Source organism: Panthera tigris, chromosome F2 (genome assembly GCF_018350195.1).
Source record: "Panthera tigris isolate Pti1 chromosome F2, P.tigris_Pti1_mat1.1, whole genome shotgun sequence".
Lineage (NCBI taxonomy): Eukaryota > Metazoa > Chordata > Mammalia > Carnivora > Felidae > Panthera > Panthera tigris.
This window is the reverse complement of record NC_056676.1, coordinates 38,002,108-38,023,743: the sequence shown is the minus strand read 5'-3', so window position 1 is coordinate 38,023,743 and position 21,636 is coordinate 38,002,108. Positions and strand designations below refer to the sequence as shown.

Sequence of the window (21,636 nt, the reverse complement as noted above, 5' to 3'; positions counted from 1 at the left end):
ATAGAAATAACCACAGGATTTAGCAACATGAAAATCATTAGTGGCCTTCGCAATAGGGGTGAAGTGTTGGGGAAGAAATGCTGATTGAAGTGGGCTATGGAGAAAATGTGAAAAAGTGAAGATAATGGGTAGCAGACAATTCTTTTAAGAACTTTTGCTATAAAGGGATCTTAAAAACTTATCAGGGAGCTGTAGGGTTTGTTTCTTCAAAAATAAAAGATAGTATAGCTTATTGATATGCTGATGGAAATAATTCTGCAGAGAATGAGAAACTAATGATATAAGGAGAGGGATCATTGCAGGATCAAAATCTTTAGAAAGTGAAGGGCACCTGGCGGGCTCAGTTCGTAGAACATACGATTCTTGATCTCAGGATGGTGAGTTCAAGCCCCACATTGGGTGTGGAGCCTACTTTAAAAAAAAAAATCCTTTAGAAAATGAAAAAGGATGTGATCCAGAGTACATGTGGGTCCTGGCCCTGCATAAGAGTAAGGACTCTTCACCAAGGTTGTATGAAGGAAGGTGGAGAAGGTACATGCAGATCAGGGCCATGGATGGATTGGGTGATAAAATAGGAGGGAGTTCCCGACTGACAGTATCTATTTTTTCAATGAAATATGAAACAAAACCATCTGCTTGGAGGAGGAGATGTAACGAGGTTTGAGGAAATGTAATTTTGAAGAGCAATCTGAGCAAATGTGGTAGGGTAGCTGTGAAAATCACAGCTGGTTTTCTGATTGAACAGCTCCAAAGATGATATAAAATGGATAGATGACCCAGGAAAAGTCACCTGCTTTGGAGGACACATTAAATACATGGCCGTTTGGCTAGAAAAGGCTACCGTGTGAAATTCTGAGCTCCACACCAAAACTGTGACATGAAAACCTCAAGATTTAAAGGATTCCAGTGTTAACATTAAGATGGAGTGAATGGAACTGGAATTATTCTTGATAGAATAGGGTAACTAAAAGATTTGGTTATGACCTTTAAATTCATAAAGGTATCTGAAAGACTGTGGGGTTACACTCTGTCATCAGAACAAATATGTCAGAAGTTCAGCCTAGATTACATAAATTATACAGAAGTTCCAGAGACACTATAACAGGACTGAATTACCTGTGACAAACACCTCAAGACCCAACCTAAATGCTCTATTAACTCAATCATATTTATTATGTGTCTATTATGTGCATGGTGTTTTGAGTGCTAGAGTGACAAGGACACCCACAGTCCCTCTCTCATAGTGCTTATATGTTGGGAAGCGAGACAGGCAACAAATAAGTAAACAAGTAATTTCTGTTAGTGTTAAGGGCTTCATATAAAGGAAAGAAAACAGGATAATGGGTTGGAAAGTACTCAAGGCCAGATTGGGTCATAAGAGAAGACTTCCCTGAGAAGGTGATGTTTGAGCCGAGCTAACTGGGATTTCTTGACAAGTTGTTTGAGGTGAGGTATTTGAGATACCTTGACAAGGCTGTTCCAAATGGTATTCAATTCACAAAGGGTTTCAAAAATACCAGGCACACAGGGGTGCCTGGGTGGCTCAGTCAGTTAAGTGCCGACTTTGGCTGAGGTCATGATCCCTTTTCAATGACGTTTTCAGGGAAGAGAAAAATGTTGGCCACAGAATAATGACTTTCTGTTAAATTGTCAATTTTATTGGGAAAAAAAAATTTTATTGTTTCTAGTGATAATGTGTTTCAGGATTCTGTTTCCATTAAACTATCACTATACCTTAGTTCTCCAATTATTGTAATAGGTTTCTGTATTTACTGGTCCCCCTTGGCATAAACCATCTTCTCCAGGAAGCCACCTTCCTTTGGTAGTTTTATAGCACTGTGTGCTTGCTTGCTTGCTTTCTTGTTTTTAATTTTTTTTAATGTTTATTTATTTTTGAGAGAGACAGAGAGGGAGAGACAGAGGGTGAGCAGGGGAGGGGCAGAGAGAGACAGAGACACAGAATTCAAGGCAGGCTCCAGGCTCCGTGCTGTCAGCACAGAGCCCAACACGAGACTCAAACTCATGAGCCATGAGATCATGACCTGAGCCAAAGTCAGAAATTTAACTGACTGAGCCACCAAGGCACCCCAAGCACTACGTGCTTTCTATGACCAATTATTATCTTCTGCTCTGTGTTGTAGTGATTCATGTATATGTTATACCTTTACTATTAAGTTGGAAATTTTGCAATGACAGGGTCTCTTTGTGTTCATCTAGCATCCAAAGAACAGTGTCTGAAATAGAATAGCTTCTCAATAAACATTAGTTGAATGCTGCCTGCTTAGATCATTTCTGCAAGCTAATGGTTCATACTGTGGGTGGAATACTCATATGGCTCTATATCATTTTTTTTTTATTTCAAAATCAAGTATCTGTTGAGCTCAATCCGCTCCAATCTTCCCATCTTGATTTACTTTCTTCTAAGGGGTTGCCTGCTTTCCTTATTCTAGCCATCTGCTCATTTTCACTAGCCCCTATACTCATTTCAATGCAAGACCTATCATATGTATGCCTAGAACTTACACCAGGAAACTTCTCCTAACATTTAATTATACTGTGCTTGTAGCTATTAATTACCACTGGAGAACTTTGTGCTATTTATTGTGTCTTTCAACTGTTTATTTGATGTTTAAAATGCTATCTATGACTACTTGGATAAAAACATTTTTAGAAGTGTAAAAAAACTGAGTTCAAATGTCCATTTTATCTGGACATCTTTTTGAACTAAATCATGCTTGATGATACCACTTTGGAATAAGCTGTTCGATCACTTGCCTATAACATGTATATGTATATGTATATGCTTGATCTAGTATGTGATTATTAATCCTTAAATTCCTTAAGGACAGTGAATGTTCCCATTTACTATACCTAAGTAGTACATAATATAATGTCAAGTTCTGTAAGCTCTTTAATAAAAATAATGTAACCAAATTAATGAGAGAAGACTAACAGAATTTTTACATTTTTTACTAGCGTGTATATGGCCAAGGCCTATCAGGGAGGGTGGCATTATGGCTCACTCTGCTAATTCTTATAAATGCTTTTTTTTTTTTTAAAGGAATCTGTGGCATCTTTAAAACCACAGTTTAACACAATTGCCAAATGCTTCTTCTAAGTCCAGCTATTTCTGAAAGAATTTGTTTATTTGAATAAGTTTACAGATTTCAAAACTATTATTTAATTTCACAGAAACTTCTTAGTATGCAATGTCAGATTTCCCAAAACAATTGTAATTTCATTGGAAAGAGAGGCAAAAGTTCTAAGGTCCAGCATGGCATCTAATCTCTAGAGATCCCTACAACCTTTAAGCCCTGTCCCCTTAGAGCCCAGGGTTAAATCCAGTGTCATGGAATGGGCAAGTCCTATTCACTCAGTATAAGAAGGGCTCTCTGATTAGCATTTATACTAAAATCATTAACAAAGAATTACCTGTTAGCATCCTGTCAGAAGCTTCTTAAGGAAAGAATACAGAGGAAACAGACAAGAGTTTCAAACTATCAGAAAAGGGGAATTACAGCACAAAACTGACATTCAATTAAAAATGTAAAACCTGAAGTATTTGGAAGAATGGAGCGTTTGGATATCTGAGGGTAGGGGCTAAAATTTTCTAAGTAACCAGTCGGGTAAGGCATTCTATACAAGGTAATGTTAATACCTTATATTTAGGTACCTTTGGGGTAGGAGCTAAAACTTCCTAAGTAACCAGTATGAAGGCACTCTATACAAGGTAATGTTAATAGCAACCTTAGGCACTAAGAATAATGAAGCGTGTTTTAGAGATGAGACAAGCAGGGCACAGAGATAATGTGAGTTGTTTCACATCACCCAGCCAGCAAGTGAGAGAAGAGGCTTAGTCTCTTCTAGAGGCTGACTGCTTCCAGCAGAGGATGCTGAAGTTCCAGAAAGGGTGTAAGAGGCTTAACACAGGCTTGGGCAAAGAAGCAGATGCAAAGGAAGAGTAAAGAAGCTTGGAGAGAAGGAACTCCTAGGTGCCTCTGTACCTGGACAGATACAGGAAAGCAGGATAATCAATCTCTGTTTGATAGAAAAGCCAGGCTTAGAAAACAGAGGCCTTACCTATTGAGGGAAGAAGAAGAGATTTCCGGTGGATAAGGACAGAAGAAAGGATAGCACTGCTGACCAACAGGACAGATGACATCAGCTCCCTCTGTTCTACTAAGCTTAGAGAGTGAGACCCAGAACACCCAAGGAGGGAGAGAGGCGAGTCCTTGCTTGTGCCATCCCTCCTGTGTCCCTCTGCATAACCCATCCTCCAGGTCTTAACTCCGTTGCACTTCTCAGGACCACCTTCTCTTAATTTTCTAACTAGAGATGCTCCTAGCACAGTATAATTCTCCCTCATGGGACTTTTCACAATAGTAATTTTACATCTGTCTGTATAAACAGACCTGAGAATTGGGACACATGAGTGTTTTTGTTCCTTTCTTTGTTGCCCAAATCCAGCACGATGCCTCATCCACTGCAGGCACACATAACTATTTGCTGAACATCGGAAGGAAGGACAGATAGAAGGAAGCAAGCTAGTAAGCAAGGGAGGAAGGGTCGGAGGCAGAAAGGAAGTTGATTGTGTTAGGGGTCATCAAGGAGGACAGTGAAAATAGAAAAAGGAGAGACCAGGACCACAATAACAAATTTACAAACTACCCAACTCTGCTTAGGGTTGGCCTTATTTACTGTCAATTGTTTATGGTCAAATAAGAAACTGGTAGACTGTATCTTTGTTCTGGGCAGCTGCACACGTGAGCCTCATAAAGGAGTATTACTGTACTGCCATTGGACCTTATGATGCATGTCAACACTGCTACACACAATTAGAGATGATGGCTATTTGTTTCTCTGGGGATTTTGAAACTATGACTGATTTACCTATGAGGGAACTTTGTTCCTAGATGATGCCATAATTATGGTAACACTGTGTTTGGTTAAGCTGAACTCTGAAAATGGCTTCCATCCCATTCCACTCAAGTCTACATTGTATGGTTTACTAGGTGCCAGGCACTAGGAACAAGACAAGGTCACCACCCTCAAGAGTTATAAAATGCTTCTTTGAAAATTGTTGATATCCCAGCACTTCATCAGTCACAGACCAAATGCATTCATCATAAATTATAGGGCATCAACTCGTATTTTTCATGTCATTAGAAGTGATTAAAATTTTCCAGTTTCACTAGTCAAATAAGCAAAGAAAGAAGAAATACGATCTATATTTTCTAAAGAAACTCCTCCCACTTTACCCTTGTTACCAGTTACACTATAATGGTAATACTAATTATAATAGCAACTATAACTTACTTGAAAAGTTCCTATGTACCAGGCCTTGAGCTTCACATATGTTAACATTCAACTTAATCCTCAAACAAGGAGATAGGGTCCATGTGTTTTTCACATTTATATCCTTGGAACCAGCACAGACACAAGAAGATGAATGGTAAATATTTGTTAAACAAACGCATACGTAAACAAATGGAAAGTGGGGACAATCCATGTAGCATTCAAACCTGCAATTTTTAGGCAACCCAGTTTTTGTTTTCAGAAACTACAAATTGAACACCACACCCTGGTAAATTTCACACTAAATATATAAATAATGAACCTGGACAGCTGAAAGCAACCTTGAAAGAGACCTCATTTTATAGATGTAGTCACTGATTGAGTGACCTCAACAAGTGACTTAACCTCTTACCAAACCATACATGTTATTTAACAATATGAGGATACTAACTTCCTTGAAGAGGAACGGAATTCCTAGCGTTGTGCCTGGCTCTCAAGAAATGATTTATGTTGTTATTCTATTCGATAGCATTTTATGGGTGCTGAAATTTAGAAGTATTATTTTTGTTTCAGGAACTTAAAAAATATCAAGACTATTTTCATGTTTTTTATTTTGTAGAAAATATGACCAAAAATCAGAATACTGGGGCAAAGTGGACTTCCTACGATGATAAAATAAAAAGGCTAGTCCAAAAAGCAAGCACAGTATAGACCCCCTCAAAAAGTGGTAGGGAGATACTTTCAATAATTACTAATAAAAGGTAGGCTCTGAAGCAATACAAGAAAGAGTTCAAACTAACTTTTGAAAAATACATTCAGGGGTTTTGTAGAAAATGGTTAGAAGAAAAATTCTGATCTTAGAACTGTGACATACATATCACCAGGTTATAAAGATCACAAGGACACTTTGTGGCTTAGATCATTCCTCAACGTTTGGGCTTGAATTCCACGACATGCCCTGCCTGCCTTCTCTGCTGTGTTCTTCTCCTTAGCACTGATCATTGCCTCACGTCCTGTTTGTTTTGCTTGTTTGTTTCTTACAGCCCTTCTCGTTGGAACGGAAGCTCCATGAAGGCAGGGGTTTTCACCTATTGCTGAATCACCAGTTCCAAACACCTGACACACAGATGGTGCTCAATACTTCTGCATGGACTGAGTAAATGAAGGCAGAAATTGAGACCCACGGGGATTAAGCTCCTTTTATTTAGCCGGTAAGTGGCTGCACCAGTTAAGATATCCAAGGCTCCCAAATGCTCCTCCAGGGCCAGCAGCCCCTCTTACCTCTCTTCTTTTCAGAAACTATCGTCTGTCCTTGCCGTTAGAAATCGTGGGAATAACTATGCAGTATTTCTGAACCATATGAACAATCTATATCTTTGGAAGGTATCTAGCACATTTTATTCGAGCTACTTCTAGAACTCCCATTATAAAGGGGAGATTGAAGGGTGCCTGGGTAGCTTAGTTGGTTGAGCGTCTGACTCTTGGTTTCAGCTGGGGTCATGGTCTCAGGGTTCATGGGTTTGAGCCCATATTGGGCTCCTGTGCTGGCAGCTTGAAGCCTGCTTAAGGTCCTCTCTCCCTCTCTCAGCCCCTCCCCCACTCGCTCACTCATACAGGTGCATGTGCTCTTGCTCTCAAGTAAATAAATAAATAAACTTAAGAAAAATAAAGGAGAGATTGATTTTTTTCAAAATTCCACAACTGTGGAGACTCAATCTGAGAAAACTGCTAACTCATGAATAGCTAAACAATGGCGTTAGCCTGAATCTGACTTGTATAGTGCTTTAAAGGTTGACTGCAATAGGGGCGCCTGGGCGGTTCAGTTAAGCACCCAACTCTTGATTTCAGCTCAGGTCATGATCAGTAAGGAAGTAAATAAATAAATAAATAAACAAACAAACTTAAAAAAAAAAAAAAAGAAATACAAAGGAGACCACAAGAAACCTAATTTCTAAGGACTGAGTTTTGCCAGCTCCCTATTTAAGGAAATTGTGAGTTAACAGAAGTCAAAATTTTAGAGGCTGTCATAAATAAAAGGATAAGGAGATAAGTACTGGGAGAGCCACAAGAAGACAAAGTAATGATAATCAGACCCAGGCTTTTTTTTCCTGAGGAAATGTATTTTACAGTCTGTAATTTTTGACTAAACAACTACTAAGCAAACGTGAAGGAAGAATACATGTTTTCAGATACACAAGAGTTCAAAAAATTAAACTACCACATACCCAGACTCGGATGGTATCTGCAGACTTAACTTCTACAAAATAACAAAGGAAACCAAGAAAGAGGAACATATGGGCCACAGGACACAGTGGGTCCAATTCAGGAGAACCACAAAGGGATGCCCTAGACTGACAGTATCCAGTGAACCTGTGTAGTAATCAGCTTAGACTGGGGCAGGAGAATGGAGGCTCCTGGAGGGAAGACACTCAAGGAAAAAGCATATTTAATAAAATATGCAACATAATCAAGTTTGAAAGAAAATGAGGCCACAACAAAGGCAAAAGACACAAGAATGAAAGAAAGGCAATTGGAAACTCCAAGGGAGCAAAAATGGTATATGAGGAAGAAGATATCCTAATACATTAATTGATTCTGTGTGAATGATATTTAATTATTAATGACACATATTTTAGAAGTTTAGAATTCTCCAAGAGACAGAGATTTAACCACAGTTACAACTGACTATATTGTAAACGCTCTACATGTTATCAAAGTAACAAGTTTAGGGGCACCTGGATGACTCAGTCAGTTAAACATCTGACTCTTGATTTTGGCTCAGGTCATGGTTTATGAGTTCGAGCCCCACATTGGGCTCTGTGCTAACAGTGAGGAGCCTGCTTGGGATTCCCTCTCTCCCCCTACCCCGCTTGCTCTCTCTCTCTCAAAATAAATAAATAAACCTTAAAAAAAATTTTAAAGTAACAAGTTTAAAATTTTTGGTGGGGAAGAGGGAAGGAGAGCTGACGATGGAGTAGAGATGCTAACATTGTCATCTTACAAAGTGGGGACTAAAAAGAGACTGTAGTTGGGAAAAGCAGAAATGAAGGTGCAGTAATATTAAGTTTAAAAGATAGCTATGGAGAAACTAAATATGTTGTATTTGGAAGAATGAAGAACAATGATATCTAAAATGCGCAAATCAAGGGGAAAAAAAGATGAGTGAAAAATGGTTATATATGGAGATCAGAATTGGAGATGGGGGAGAGTGGGACAGAAGGTAGTAGCTTTTTCTTACAAGGTTTTGTGGTTTTTGATTATCTTCAGACAATGCACTGTGTTACTTTAATGGAAAAAAACAATCAAGTAGGGGGGAGAAAATTAGTTCATGGCTCAGTCAAATCCTAAATTCTTCTGTATATAAACTCTTCTCTCCTATCAGAAAAGTCCAAATCCTCATCCTATAACCATATATATTCACTTCTGGAAATTATCATTAAAGGGAGGAGTTTGTGAATATTACTCTTATTTTTGGCAAAGACTCAACCACAGATTGCAAGTTCAAATGATTTTATGAGCCTAAAAGGAAATGAGGTAGGTAAGAAAATAGACAGTTTTTTTTGTCTTTTGTTTGTTTGTTTTGTAACTCTGAACTCAGAACTAGTGAACTGCAATGACTTTACTGTTTATACGTTCTTTTAGTGCTTGGTAACAGTTTAGAAGTGAAAAAAAGAAAACTACAAGTTAATATCCCTTGCTTTCTCCCAACCTCAAGATTTCTAGCAGCTGAAGTTTCAGATTGTTGGGCAGAAATATTTAACATGAGCATCTGGGATTCATTCATGTCAACTGTTGCTCTTAAAAAGGGTATTCTTTATTTAAAATACTAACCTTCTCTAAAAGACTGCTTCAGAAGAAATGAATGTCTCCTCCTTCCCATTCCCTGCCAGCACTCCCATTTCAAAGTTCAGCCTGCTCTAGGAAATTGAAAAGGAACCCCTTTCCTACAACCCCAAAGCCTCTTCCTTCAATATGCAAAAGCTTCAGGATAGTCCCCAAGGTGAACAACATCTCTGGGATCCTCAACCTCACTTCCAGATGGAGCCCCCAAGGTAGACAAGCAGATCCAGTTTCCCAACCCTTTTCCAGATGACAGCCTCCAGAAAGATGAGTGTGTCAGAGATCTAATCCTCTGATTCCAGATGTGGGCCAAAGAGCACATGAATAAGTTGAAACATCTTCTCCCCTACCATATGTAATCCCCTAAGGGAGAAAGCTTTTTGATGCCTCTCCAATAACACTCCACAGTAAGTCTCCCCAGAGCTATGTCTCCAGAGATCAAAGCCTTATTTTTCTTTCACCTCTTTTCTCTCTTCCTGTTTTCCAACCTCAGTCCAAAAAGATACGCTATTTATTCCTCACCTGGGTCAAGGTGCTTATCTCTGAGCACACCTTGGAAATTTGGTTATTCTGAAGGTTTAAGGTCTTGAGGCCAGGCAGTTTATCTAATGATGAGGGCATCTTTGTAATCTTCTTCCCACTCAAAGTAACAATCTTAGTATTTTTACCACCTTTCAGTGCCCTTACTAACATCTTTTCAGTGATGGCCTTAGAAAAGAAATAGAAAAGGGAGAAGGTAATCACTAGGGATTAAGTTACTTATTGTGCATCTTTAGAACCTCTAATGACAGAATTAGGGTGTCATGGAAACAAAAACATTCTGAGATGTACCATGTTGAAGACGGGAGACATCAGATAGTTTCCTGTGTAAAAGGTACAGATAGGAAATAGCTGACTCTTCATTTAAAGCAGTTAATGTATAAGATGAGCCTACGATACCTTATGCCAGAGACATGGGTGTTATCAGACTAATGAGATCACATCAAAAGGACACAGAAATCAACTTCTAGGGACTCCCATTGGTCTAAAATGGAAAATTTGAGGATCATAAGGAATAATCTAGAGTGAAACACGTAAAAATACATTAAAATCTGAGAGTTCATAATGGTATTTTAAAAATAAATGTGTTTGGGGCACCTGGGTGGCTCAGTCGGTTAAGCGTCCGACTTCGGCTCAGGTCACGATCTCGCAGTATGTGAGTTCGAGCCCGCATCGGGCTCTGTGCTGACAGCTCAGAGCCTGGAGCCTGTTTCAGATTCTGTGTCTCCCTCTCTCTCTGACCCTCCCCTGTTCATGCTCTGTCTCTCTCTGTCTCAAAAATAAATAAATGTTAAAAAAACATTAAAAAAAAATAAATAAATAAATGTGTTGATTACACGGGGATTGCTAGGGAACCAACTCATTCATAAGTCTGAAAATTGATAAATGAAAAAAAGGAAGCATTCTGCTTTTTCAGCACAAAGTTCATTTGAGTGTAATCTAATAGTTAACAAAATTCCTATTCAAAGAAAAATTGAAGCTAATAAATGAGGAAGGAAAAATTGATTTAGGAAAATCACAATTTTTGCAGATCCTAGTGAAATAACAGATCTAAGGAAATATGATAATTGGATGCTAAAAGCATTAGGTATGAGGTTGATGAGAACTTCATAAATAAGAAATCAGGCTATAACTTAAACTCGTAATCAATTTTAGCATCGTTACAATTGAGACAGTCACGTTATAAGTCTCATGGACATGATACAATAAAAAGTACTCAGCACCACCTATGAAATATTATTGCCTAAAAATTGAACCTGAACCTAATCACGTGTCCAGACAAAACTACCATTTACAGAAAATATGAGGATGGGAAAACAAGCTAAATTCATCTCAGGGAAGCAGTGAGCCAAATCTAGAACACAAGGAATTCTACGGGGCAAAATGACACGAGGTCTGGCCAACAAATCCATGGTATTAATAAAAGGGAGGAGAAACTGTCATGAAATAACAGCCAATGTCATCATCAAGACAGCATGGTATTGGCATAAAAACAGACACATAGACCAATGGAATAGAATAGAAACCCCAGAACTAGACCCACAAACGTATGGCCAACTCATCTTTGACAAAGCAGGAAAGAACATCCAATGGAAAAAAGACAGTCTCTTTAACAAATGGTGCTGGGAGAACTGGACAGCAACATGCAGAAGGTTGAAACTAGACCACTTTCTCACATCATTCACAAAAATAAACTCAAAATGGATAAAGGACCTGAATGTGAGACAGGAAACCATCAAAACCTTAGAGGAGAAAGCAGGAAAAGACCTCTCTGACCTCAGCCGTAGCAATCTCTTACTCGGCACATCCCCAAAGGCAAGGGAATTAAAAGCAAAAGTGAATTACTGGGACCTTATGAAGATAAAAAGCTTCTGCACAGCAAAGGAAACAACCAACAAAACTAAAAGGCAACCAACGGAATGGGAAAAGATATTTGCAAATGACACATCGGACAAAGGGCTAGTATCCAAAATCTATAAAGAGCTCATCAAACTCCACACCAGAAAAACAAATAACCCAGTGAAGAAATGGGCAGAAAACATGAATAGACACTTCTCTAAAGAAGACATCCGGATGGCCAACAGGCACATGAAAAGATGTTCAACGTCGCTCCTTATCAGGGAAATACAAATCAAAACCACACTCAGATACCACCTCACGCCAGTCAGAGTGGCCAAAATGAAGAAATCAGGAGACTATAGATGCTGGAGAGGATGCGGAGAAACAGGAACCCTCTTGCACTGTTGGTGGGAATGCAAATTGGTGCAGCCGCTCTGGAAAACAGTATGGAGGTTCCTCAGAAAATTAAAAATAGACCTACCCTATGACCCAGCAATAGCACTGCTAGGAATTTATCCAAGGGATACAGGAGTACTGATGCATAGGGGCACCTGTACCCCAATGTTTATAGCGGCACTCTCAACAATAGCCAAATTATGGAAAGAGCCTAAATGTCCATCAACTGATGAATGGATAAAGAAATTGTGGTTTATATACACAATGGAATACTACGTGGCAATGAGAAAAAATGAAATATGGCCTTTTGTAGCAACATGGATGGAACTGGAGAGTGTGATGCTAAGTGAAATAAGCCATACAGAGAAAGACAGATACCATATGGTTTCACTCTTATGTGGATCCTGAGAAACATAACAGAAACCCATGGGGGAGGGGAAGGAAAAAAAAAAAAAAAAAGAGGTTAGAGTGGGAGAGAGCCAAAGCATTAGAGACTGTTAAAAACTGAGAACAAACTGAGGGTTGATGGGGGGTGGGAGGGAGGGCAGGGTGGGAGGGAGGGCAGGGTGGGTGATGGGTATTGAGGAGGGCAACTTTTGGGATGAGCACTGGGTGTTGTATGGAAACCAATTTGACAGTAAATTTCATATATTAAAAAATAAAAAAATAAAAAAAAAATCAGTACCAATTTCAACAGAAAAGCCATTAAATACTAAGACACTGAAAAAAAAAAAAAAGAGAATGTGGTATATAGATATACAATGGAGTATTACTCAGCAATCAAAAAGCATGAAATCTTGCCATTTGCAACTATGTGGATGGAACTGGAGGGTATTATGCTAAGTGAAATTAGTCAGAGAAAGACAAATATCATATGACTTCACTCATATGAGGATTTTAAGAGACAAAACATGAACATAAGGGAAGGGAAACAAAAATAATATAAAAACATGGAGGGGGACAAAACAGAAGAGACTCATAAATATGGAGAACAAACTGAGGGTGGCTGGAAGGGTTGTGGGAGGGGGGATGGGCTAAATGGGTAAGGGGAATTAAGAAACCTACTCCTGAAATCACTGTTTCACTATATGCTAACTAATTTGGTTGTAAATTTAAAAAAAATAAAAAATAAAATTAAAAAAAAAAAAAAAAAAAAAAAAAAAATAACAGCCAAATGCAGTATGTGGACCTTGTTTGGATTCTGATTTGAATAAAAATACTGTGGAGTTGTTTGGGGAAATGTGATCACGGACGGGTTATTAGATGATAGGAATTGCTAATTCTGTTATCTGTCATAATGCATCTGAACATCTAGAAATGCATCTGAAATTTGCAGGTGAAATGACATGATATCTTGAACTTTCTTTAAAATAACTTGGGTGTGGGGAGTGAGTGAAAAGAAACAGATCTAACTTATTGGTGCTCCATAATGGGTACATATGAGCACATTATACTATTCTCATTACTTAGAGAAAAGATTAGGACAAAGACAAAAATAACAGGAATGGGGAGGAGCTGAAACAAGTGGTATCTGATTACTATTAGAACTCCACTTGAGGGGTGCTGGGGTTGCTCAGTCATTTAAATGACCAACTCTTGGTTTCAGCTTCGGTCATGATCTTGCAGTTCATGAGTTTGAGCCTAGAGTTGGGCTCTGCACTGATGGCGTGGAGCCTGCTTGCAATTCTCTCTGCCCCTCCCCCACTCTCGTTCTCTCTCCCTCTCTCTCTCTCTCAAAAATAAATAAATTTAAAAAAAAAACACTCGATTTGAGTCCATATGAGGTTTGGAGGCATTTGGGTTATTTGGGTTATATAAATAAATATTCCTATTTTGGTTGTTGATTTCCGAAAACTTGAACACTATAAAATATATACTGTATTGAAAGTATTCAGGACACAATTCAGTCTTTTCTTTGTAATTCACAAATCACTTTATTTATTTATTCAACAGATATTTAAGGAGCACCCACTATATGCTCAATACTGTCCCAGGCACTGGGGAAAAAAGTGAATTAAAAAGACAAAAATCCCTCTGTCAGTGAATTTACATTTTAGTAGGGGGAGAAGAATAATCAAGATAAATAAGTAAGTCTAGTATGTTAGATGGCATTAGGGAAGGGGAAAAGGAACAAAGCAGGTAAGGAAAAGAGGGAGTGTGAGAGTGGGGAGTTGGCAGTTCTAGACAGGACGTCCAGAGAAGGCCTCACTAAGAGGCTGCTATTAGGGGAAAGAGCTTTTCCAGTAAAAGAATAAAGCAATGCCCAAGTCCTAAAGGAGAATCATTGAATTTTTAAAGAGTCTTAGGTGCATCAGTATCATCATAACAGTAAAACAAGAGGTGCTGATTAATAGTGACTTCCAGTTGCTAGAGTAAAATCATTTTTCAGCTACTTAATCACTGCGCTTTGGTTTATCTCTTCCAAACCTACCTTCCAGCTTCATTACTCTGACACTTAAACGTTTCCTAGGAACAAACATGTTACTATCTAAACAAACTAATCATGAGGCATAAAAAAAAAATCTTATGGACACTCATCTCCTCTGAAATAACTCTATGTGGCCAGGACACCAGCTGACACTACCCAAACATGGGTAATTTGCTTTAAAGGGGTAAAACAGGCGACTGCAAGCTGATACTGCTATTAATTTGCTTAACCTGGAAAATCTGGTAAGAATTCTTAATTCCTCCTCCTCTCTTCCAACATGCAGTCAGCCCCATAAATGCCACCTGTTCTGGTTATCCATTGCTAGGTAACAAACCACTGCAAAACATAATGGCTTAATACATTTATTTTATTCACAAATGTAGAATTTGGGCAGGGCTTAGTGGAGAAAGTTTATCAGTATTGCTCTTGGTGACATCTGGGGTGACTCAAAGGCTGAGGTGGAGATCATGACTCATTCACCTGTATCTGGTGGTAGGTTCTGGGACCTTCAGGCAATCAGCCAGAACACCCCCATGTAGCCTATCCAAGGGGGCCTGAGCTGCCTCGCAGCATGGTGGCTTAGTTCTGAGAGTGAGCATCTCAAGCGAGAAAGTGAAATGGAAGCCTTATCATTTCATGACCTAGCTTCAGTATCAGGTAGCTTCACTTGTGCCACATTCCATTCATTAGAACTCAAGTCCCTAAGAACGGCCCGCATTCAAAGGAAGACGAACTAGACCCCACCTCTTGATGGTAAGTGGACATATCTTAAAATCCACCCCAGTGGGCCCCTTTCTCCCAAGAGCCCCCTTCCCCAAAACTTTGATCTGTTGAGAGCATCAGATTACAGAATCTCGTCATCTAAATCAAGTAACAAGGGTGGATACAGCTCCTTAAAGGCAGTTCTTTGAGTCCGTTTCAGGGACAGTCCATCTTGATCTGAAAACCTAGGAACTAAAGAGACAAGTTATCTCATCCTCATGTACCCAGAAATTAACAATGGGTGAACCATAGGACAGGCAATAGCACCACTCAAAAAAGGGAAAAGTTAGAGGCACAAGGCAGCCCTGGTTTGTAACAATTCTGGAACTCAACTGGGTACATGTTGTCAGATCCCTGATTAACGTTCAGCCCTACTGCCTGGGACTGGTTCTTGGTCTTCTCTCTGGGCTCTTGAATTATCTTTCCTTCTTCATAGAACATAGCTCATGTTTGCTATTTTTTTCTCAGATTTTACCCTGTCCATAGAAGTTCAAGGCTCCAAAGGTCTTCTCATGGTTTTTTTTTAAGTATATTCGCCAAGTTGTGCAGCCATCACCACAATCAATTTTAGAACTCTTATCGCCCAAAAAGAAGCCATGTGTCCTTTAGCAATCATCCTCCCATTTTTCCCGCCCACTCCAGTCCCAGGCAGCCACTGACATCCTTTCTAGCCCTGTAGATTTGCCCATTTTTGACATTTTCTATAGATGGGATCATACACATTGTCTTTGTGACTGTCTTTCACTCAGTGTTTCTGAGTTTCATCGTGTCACAGCACGTACCAGTACCTCGTACCTTTTTATTGCCTAACAAGATTCCATTGTAGGTCTCTACTACTTTTATTTATCCACTTACCAGTTGATGGACATTTAGGCTGTTTCTACTTTTCAACTATTACAAATGATGCCATGGACGTTTGCGTGCAGTTTTCTTGAGTGTCTATCCAGAAGAGGAATTGCTGAGTCATAGAGTACTTTTGAGGACCTGGTAGACGGTTTCCCAAAGTGGCTGCATCAGTCTACCTTCCTACCAGCAGCGTGTGAAGCTTCATCCTGTCATTTTATGGTGTTACATTTGAGCCAAACTGATACAGTCCCTTTTAAAACTTTGTAGGCTTGTCTTGAGTTTACAATTCTCTTCATCCAACAGAAGCCACACCCAGAATGTCTTTGCGAGAGCTCCTCTCTGTTTTGGGTTCCCTGTGAGACTACTGCGGGACAAAAGCCTTAAGAACTTGAGAAGCTCTCTCATGTGTTGACTAGAAAGCATCTTTCATCTTCCTGAGGTCTCAGCAAAGGTCTCAACGTGCCCAGGGCTTCTTCAGACTTCATTTTCCTGACAGTTCCCTGATTTGTTCTCTGTCTGGAACTCATGTAATTTTAGCAACATTTACTGTCTGGAGAGGCTATGAATAAGAAAATTTTATTTTTCAAACCTCCCAATTTGTGGCTCATTTACAGTTCTTTTTGCTTGCCTTTCTCCTCTTTTACTATAGGCACCTAGAAGAATCTTATACCTTCAATATTCTGTCTAGAAATCCCCATAGGTAGATCATCCAGTTAATGAGGTATACTTTTTATTTTCCATGTTAATGCTGCCGGCATCATTGCTAAACTTCCTGCTACTGTGCACAAGAGTCACCTTTCTTCCAACAACATAACAATAACATTTCCAGTAATATCTCCCTCGTATTCTTTTAAACCCTCACCAACACCTTCCTGGGGTGGCATCAGGCTCCTGCTAACAGTCTCTTCAAGACCCGTCTGACTTACCCTGAGGCCCAGTCCCAGAACCCTTTACATGGCTCAAGTTTTTTGTTACAGCAGCAAATTTTGTATCAGAGAAAAAGACCAACAAGAATTATATAGACTTTGGCCTTAGATAATTATGGAAACCGTGTAAGCCATCTATGTAGGGCTGTTGCTGATGTGTGGTGCTGTGCCTGACCCAGGATTCAGAGATGCTGAAGGAGATCTGGCAGAAGTCGGGAAAGCCACAGGCTCAATGGTTAATTCACACCAGAAGTGAGCCACAGCAGATTCGCAACAGTACGCATGTTACTGGCACTTGATGCCTTCACAAAAACTTTCCAAGCTTCCGCCAGACTTGTGCCTTCCACATTTTGTGCAAAATGTCTCTTGTGGCCAGGATTGGCCTGAAACTATACAGGGAAGGGGATTCTGAGATATAATCTGAGCTTAAAGTGATCCAGTACAAATCCACCACACCAGCACCCTTCACATCTATCTGCTTCTTTCCACTGCTGCTATCCCAGTCCAAAGTCTCCTCGTCTCTACCTGTATTACCACTTGCTTCCATTACGTATTCTGCCACTCTGCCATTACATACACTGTCGCTGCCATCAGTCATCTTACAGTACATCTTCCTCGACAATAAATCCATAACCCTAAATAAAATCTTTCAGTGGCCTCTCATTGCTTCGAAGTTAAAATCCCAACTATTGAGTTGGGACTCAAAATATCAGTCTAGCTTCAGTTTCATTCTGTGTTATTTCCTTTCACAAACCTGGTATGCTGCCGTTAGAAGACGACTAGCTATTCGTCAAAAGCATCAACTGTATTTAGTCCTTTGCTTCTGCCATTCCTTGTGCCTGTATGTCTTTGGCACGCACCTATCTGCCTAACTGTCCCTAATCCTTCGAAGAAGCTGATCAAGTATTTCCCCTATCATTTTCCTTGACCTTCTCTCCAAGCAGAATTGCTTCCATGTTTGTTTCAAGAAGACTTTGTACAAACTCTAATTTAGCACTTAATACTTTGTATTATTGTTCTTGTCATATTTCTCCCTTGCTATACCTTTGAACTGCAGTCTCTATCACCATGCTTGGCATAGAGCAGGCCAACATTTAATTTAAATGTTCATTAAATTAAATTGAATTTTATGGCTAGGGGTTGTCTAAAAGAGCACCTTATGTAAAATCTATTAGTAGCATAAATCAGTGTTCATGAAAATATAGAAGAAAAGACATGTGAAGGCACAGAAGTTAAAAACACAGAGTAACAGGGAACATGGGTGGCTCAGTTGGTTGAGCATGCAACTCTTATTTTGGGTAAGGTCATGATCCCAGGGTCGTGGGATCGAGCTCCATGTCAGCATGGAGCCTGCTTAAGATTCTCTCCTTCTATCCCTCTGCCCCTCTCAACAGTTCACACTTTCTTTCTAAAATACAATACAAGGGGCACATGGGTGGTTCACTAGGTTAAGAGTTCGACTTTGGCTCAGGTCATGATCTCATGGTTCATGACTTCGAGTTCCACATCAGGCTCTGTAATGACAGCTCGGAGCCTAGAGCCTGGTTCGGATTCAATGTCTCCCTCTCTCTGCCCCTCCCCCACTCACACTCTGTCTCTCTCTCTCTCTCACAAGTAAATAAACATTAAAAAGATTTTTTAATGCAATTAAATAAAATTAAAATAAAATCTAAAACAAAAACATTGAGTAGCTATTTGTTAGGCACTGTCCAAGATGCCTCGTATACAAATGTGAATAATAGTCATTGTCTTCAAGGGGCATAAATCTAGAGGGAAATTAGAAGTGTAAACAGGTCATTCATTCCTCAGGTATTTATTGCTTTTCAGTTTTACTTAACATTGTACAAGTTTAAGATGTACAAAATAATGACCTGATATGTGTATATGTTGCAAAATGAATACCACAATAATCAAATATTTATTAAGTGCCCATTACATGCTGGGTACCATTTTGCACTGAGGCACCTTGTTGGCTCAAGGAATATTTTCTGCTGTTGACTGCTGAGTCCAGTCATAAGGGGTTAAAAAGAATTAGCCAGTTGACAAAATACATGTGTGTGGGGGGGGGATGTATTTCAATAAAAGGAGTGTGAGAAAAATGTTGACAGGCATGAAATAATGGGGCCATAGGGAATATAAATAATTTGAGGGCATAATTCTAAAGAAAGAAGTGATGGGAAGTGATGCTGGAGAGGTACACAGGACTAGTCATGAAGGATCTCCCTTAAATGCCATGTTAAGGAGTGGACTTCATCCTGTAGGAACAGGGAGCGACTTGGCAAGTTTAGGTTAGGAGACAGGACTCAGATTTGCATTTCTGGCAGTTCACTTTGGCAGCATGAAGGAAGGGGGAGTTTCAGGGAGTAGCCCTGTGGGCAGGATGGCAATTTGACATTTGTGTACTATTCTATGAGAGGAAAAAGGGATAGAGAAGAAATGAGAAGGTATAATGTGGGTAAGATTGCCACTAGAACGTGATCTCATAGGTACATTAGATGGGGTGAACCACAACTTAGGGTATGAAGTGGGGCAATGAGAGTTGGGTAGTATTTGGCAGGGTGAGGCTGTGGCACAAGCACAGTTTCTGAAGACATTAAAAATCTATGAAGAGGGGAGCCTGAGTGGCTCAGTCGGTTGAATATCTGACTTCGGCTCAGATCATGATCTCACAGTTCGTGGGTCGAGCCCCACGTAAGGCTCTGTGCTGACAGCTCAGAGCTTAGAGCCTGCTTTGGATTCTGTGCCTCCCTCTCTCTCTGCCCCTCCCCTGCTCATGCTCTCTCTCAAAAAAAAAAATAATAATAAATAAAAAATAAACATTAAAAAATTTTTTTAAAATCTACAAAGAGAAATAGAGTAAAGGAGATGGGGTTTACCATTTCAGACCTGAGTTTTGACCTGCATCTAAACATGCTCCCTAGAAACACCCAGCTAAAAGAGCTGTGAGTTCTGCTGTGTGGGTTGGCCCCATGGGATGTTGGCATCCAGAGTTTCCCACAACCAGAAACCAATCTGTTTGCAGGAAAATTGAAAAATCACCAATTTTTTGAGACAGCCTCATCCTGTGAACTCAACACAAGATGAGGAACCTTAAACTGAATGTTAATCTAGATGGAGCAAGTGACTTGTAAACTTCAAGTCAGTCAAACTGGCTTTATCTCTCCCCTCATCAGTAAAATAACAAGAAAGAATACCAATCTATCCCACTGAGACTGTATGGGAAACATCTAACTAATGGTTATAAAATACTTTGGAAGTACACGGTGCTGTAGGAATGCTAAAATATATAGCATCCTAGAATCTCAAGGACTTTAAAACACTCAGTAATTACATTAATACATTGATTAACACCTATAATACAAAAGAATCTGGCTCAGTCCTATGACACGGGCCCCTATGACAAATTAAAGGATTTTCAAAGCTGCAAAAATGCATTAAAAACAGGAGTTCAGCAAACAGGCTATGGCAGAAAACAACACGCTTACTTGATTTGTTTTGGCAATCTTATCTCGTGATGAAAACATGGTCTGAAACTTGGGATAAAAGTTTTCAAACATGAGCAGATGCTTCATGTACTAGAATCCTACTGTAGAAACCTGTCCTGTAATAAAAAAGGGCATTGCCTCTCTCTTCGTTCATTTTCTTTTTAAATATGGAAATGGAAGTTTTGATTTCAAGGGTTTGGGATTCTCAGAAGCCTGCCTTCTGAGGTCAGCCTTACCACTCACTGGCAGTGTGGCTTGCTTAGCAAGTTGCTTGCTCCCAAGCTCTTCAAGTTTCATTCCCATTATGTCTAGTACGGGGATGAGAATACCAACCCGGCCTTCTGTGAGGGCTAAATAAGCCCACTTATGTAAAACACTTAGCACACATATAGTAAATGCTCAGTAAAAGGTAGTTGTGGTTTTTCTGGTACATTTTTCTTTTAATTTTTTATTCATTTATTTAAAAAATTTTATTTATTTATTTATTATTTATTTATTTATTTATCTTAAATTTTTATTTATTTTAAATTTTTAATTTTAAATTTATTTAAAAAATTGTTTTAAATTTATTTACTTTCGAGAGAGAGAGAGAGAGAGAGCGTGAGTGGGAGAGGGGCAGAGAGAGAGGTAAATAGAACATAAAGCAGGCTCTGAGCTCTACAGCACAAAGCTCAGCTCAGGGCTCGGACTCATGAACCGTGAGATCATGACCTGAGCTGAAGTCGGACGCTTAACCGATTGAGCCACCCAAGTGCCCCTGTGGTACATTTTAAGTCAAGATCTCCACCTTTTCGGAAATCTCAGGTGTGCACGTACCATTCTTGGGACTGATATATGGTGCGAATATAAGCCTACTGTTCCAAAGACCGGTCTCTCTACCGTGACCTGCACTGCGCTGTCCTCTTATCCATGAGGTTAGAAACATTGGTGGTTCACAGGCTTTAACACAGCAAGCATTTGTATGAAATTCAGTTATCAATTCTTAATTTTGCCAAGTAAAGTCATTTTTAAAAGTTCTCTTTCCTCTACTGCCACCATAATTTCATAAAAGGACATTTTAAACCTCTCTGGTAAAAAAGGAATATAAATAAATTTATTTACAGTGAGTTTGCTTTACCAAAAATTCATCATCTTATACAAAATTTTATTTTCCAAATGGTATCAGCTTATACATCAGCATTTGATTACTAGGTTAGATGAAACTCTTAGATTCTACTTAAACACCCACATACAAATACACATATACAGATATTTTGGAAGTTTCTACCAAAAATCAAAT

At 39.3% G+C, this 21,636-nt stretch overlaps 1 protein-coding gene across 3 annotated transcripts in view; it reads right to left on the bottom strand.

Annotated features, from left to right (window-relative positions):
* Window positions 1-9,899, bottom strand: part of LRRC69 (leucine rich repeat containing 69) — a 78,699-nt gene extending 68,800 nt beyond the window's left edge. For 2 of the 3 annotated variants that reach the window (XM_007084345.2, XM_042972868.1), the window contains exon 1: window positions 9,658-9,899. In XM_007084345.2, the coding sequence (XP_007084407.2) occupies window positions 9,658-9,828 (171 nt within the window). In that variant the 5' untranslated portion in view covers window positions 9,829-9,899. Of the gene's footprint in view, window positions 1-5,316; window positions 5,420-9,657 lie in introns of all 3 variants that reach the window. The other variant, XM_042972869.1, reaches the window with a different exon arrangement.
* Between the last annotated feature and the right edge of the window lie 11,737 nt (window positions 9,900-21,636).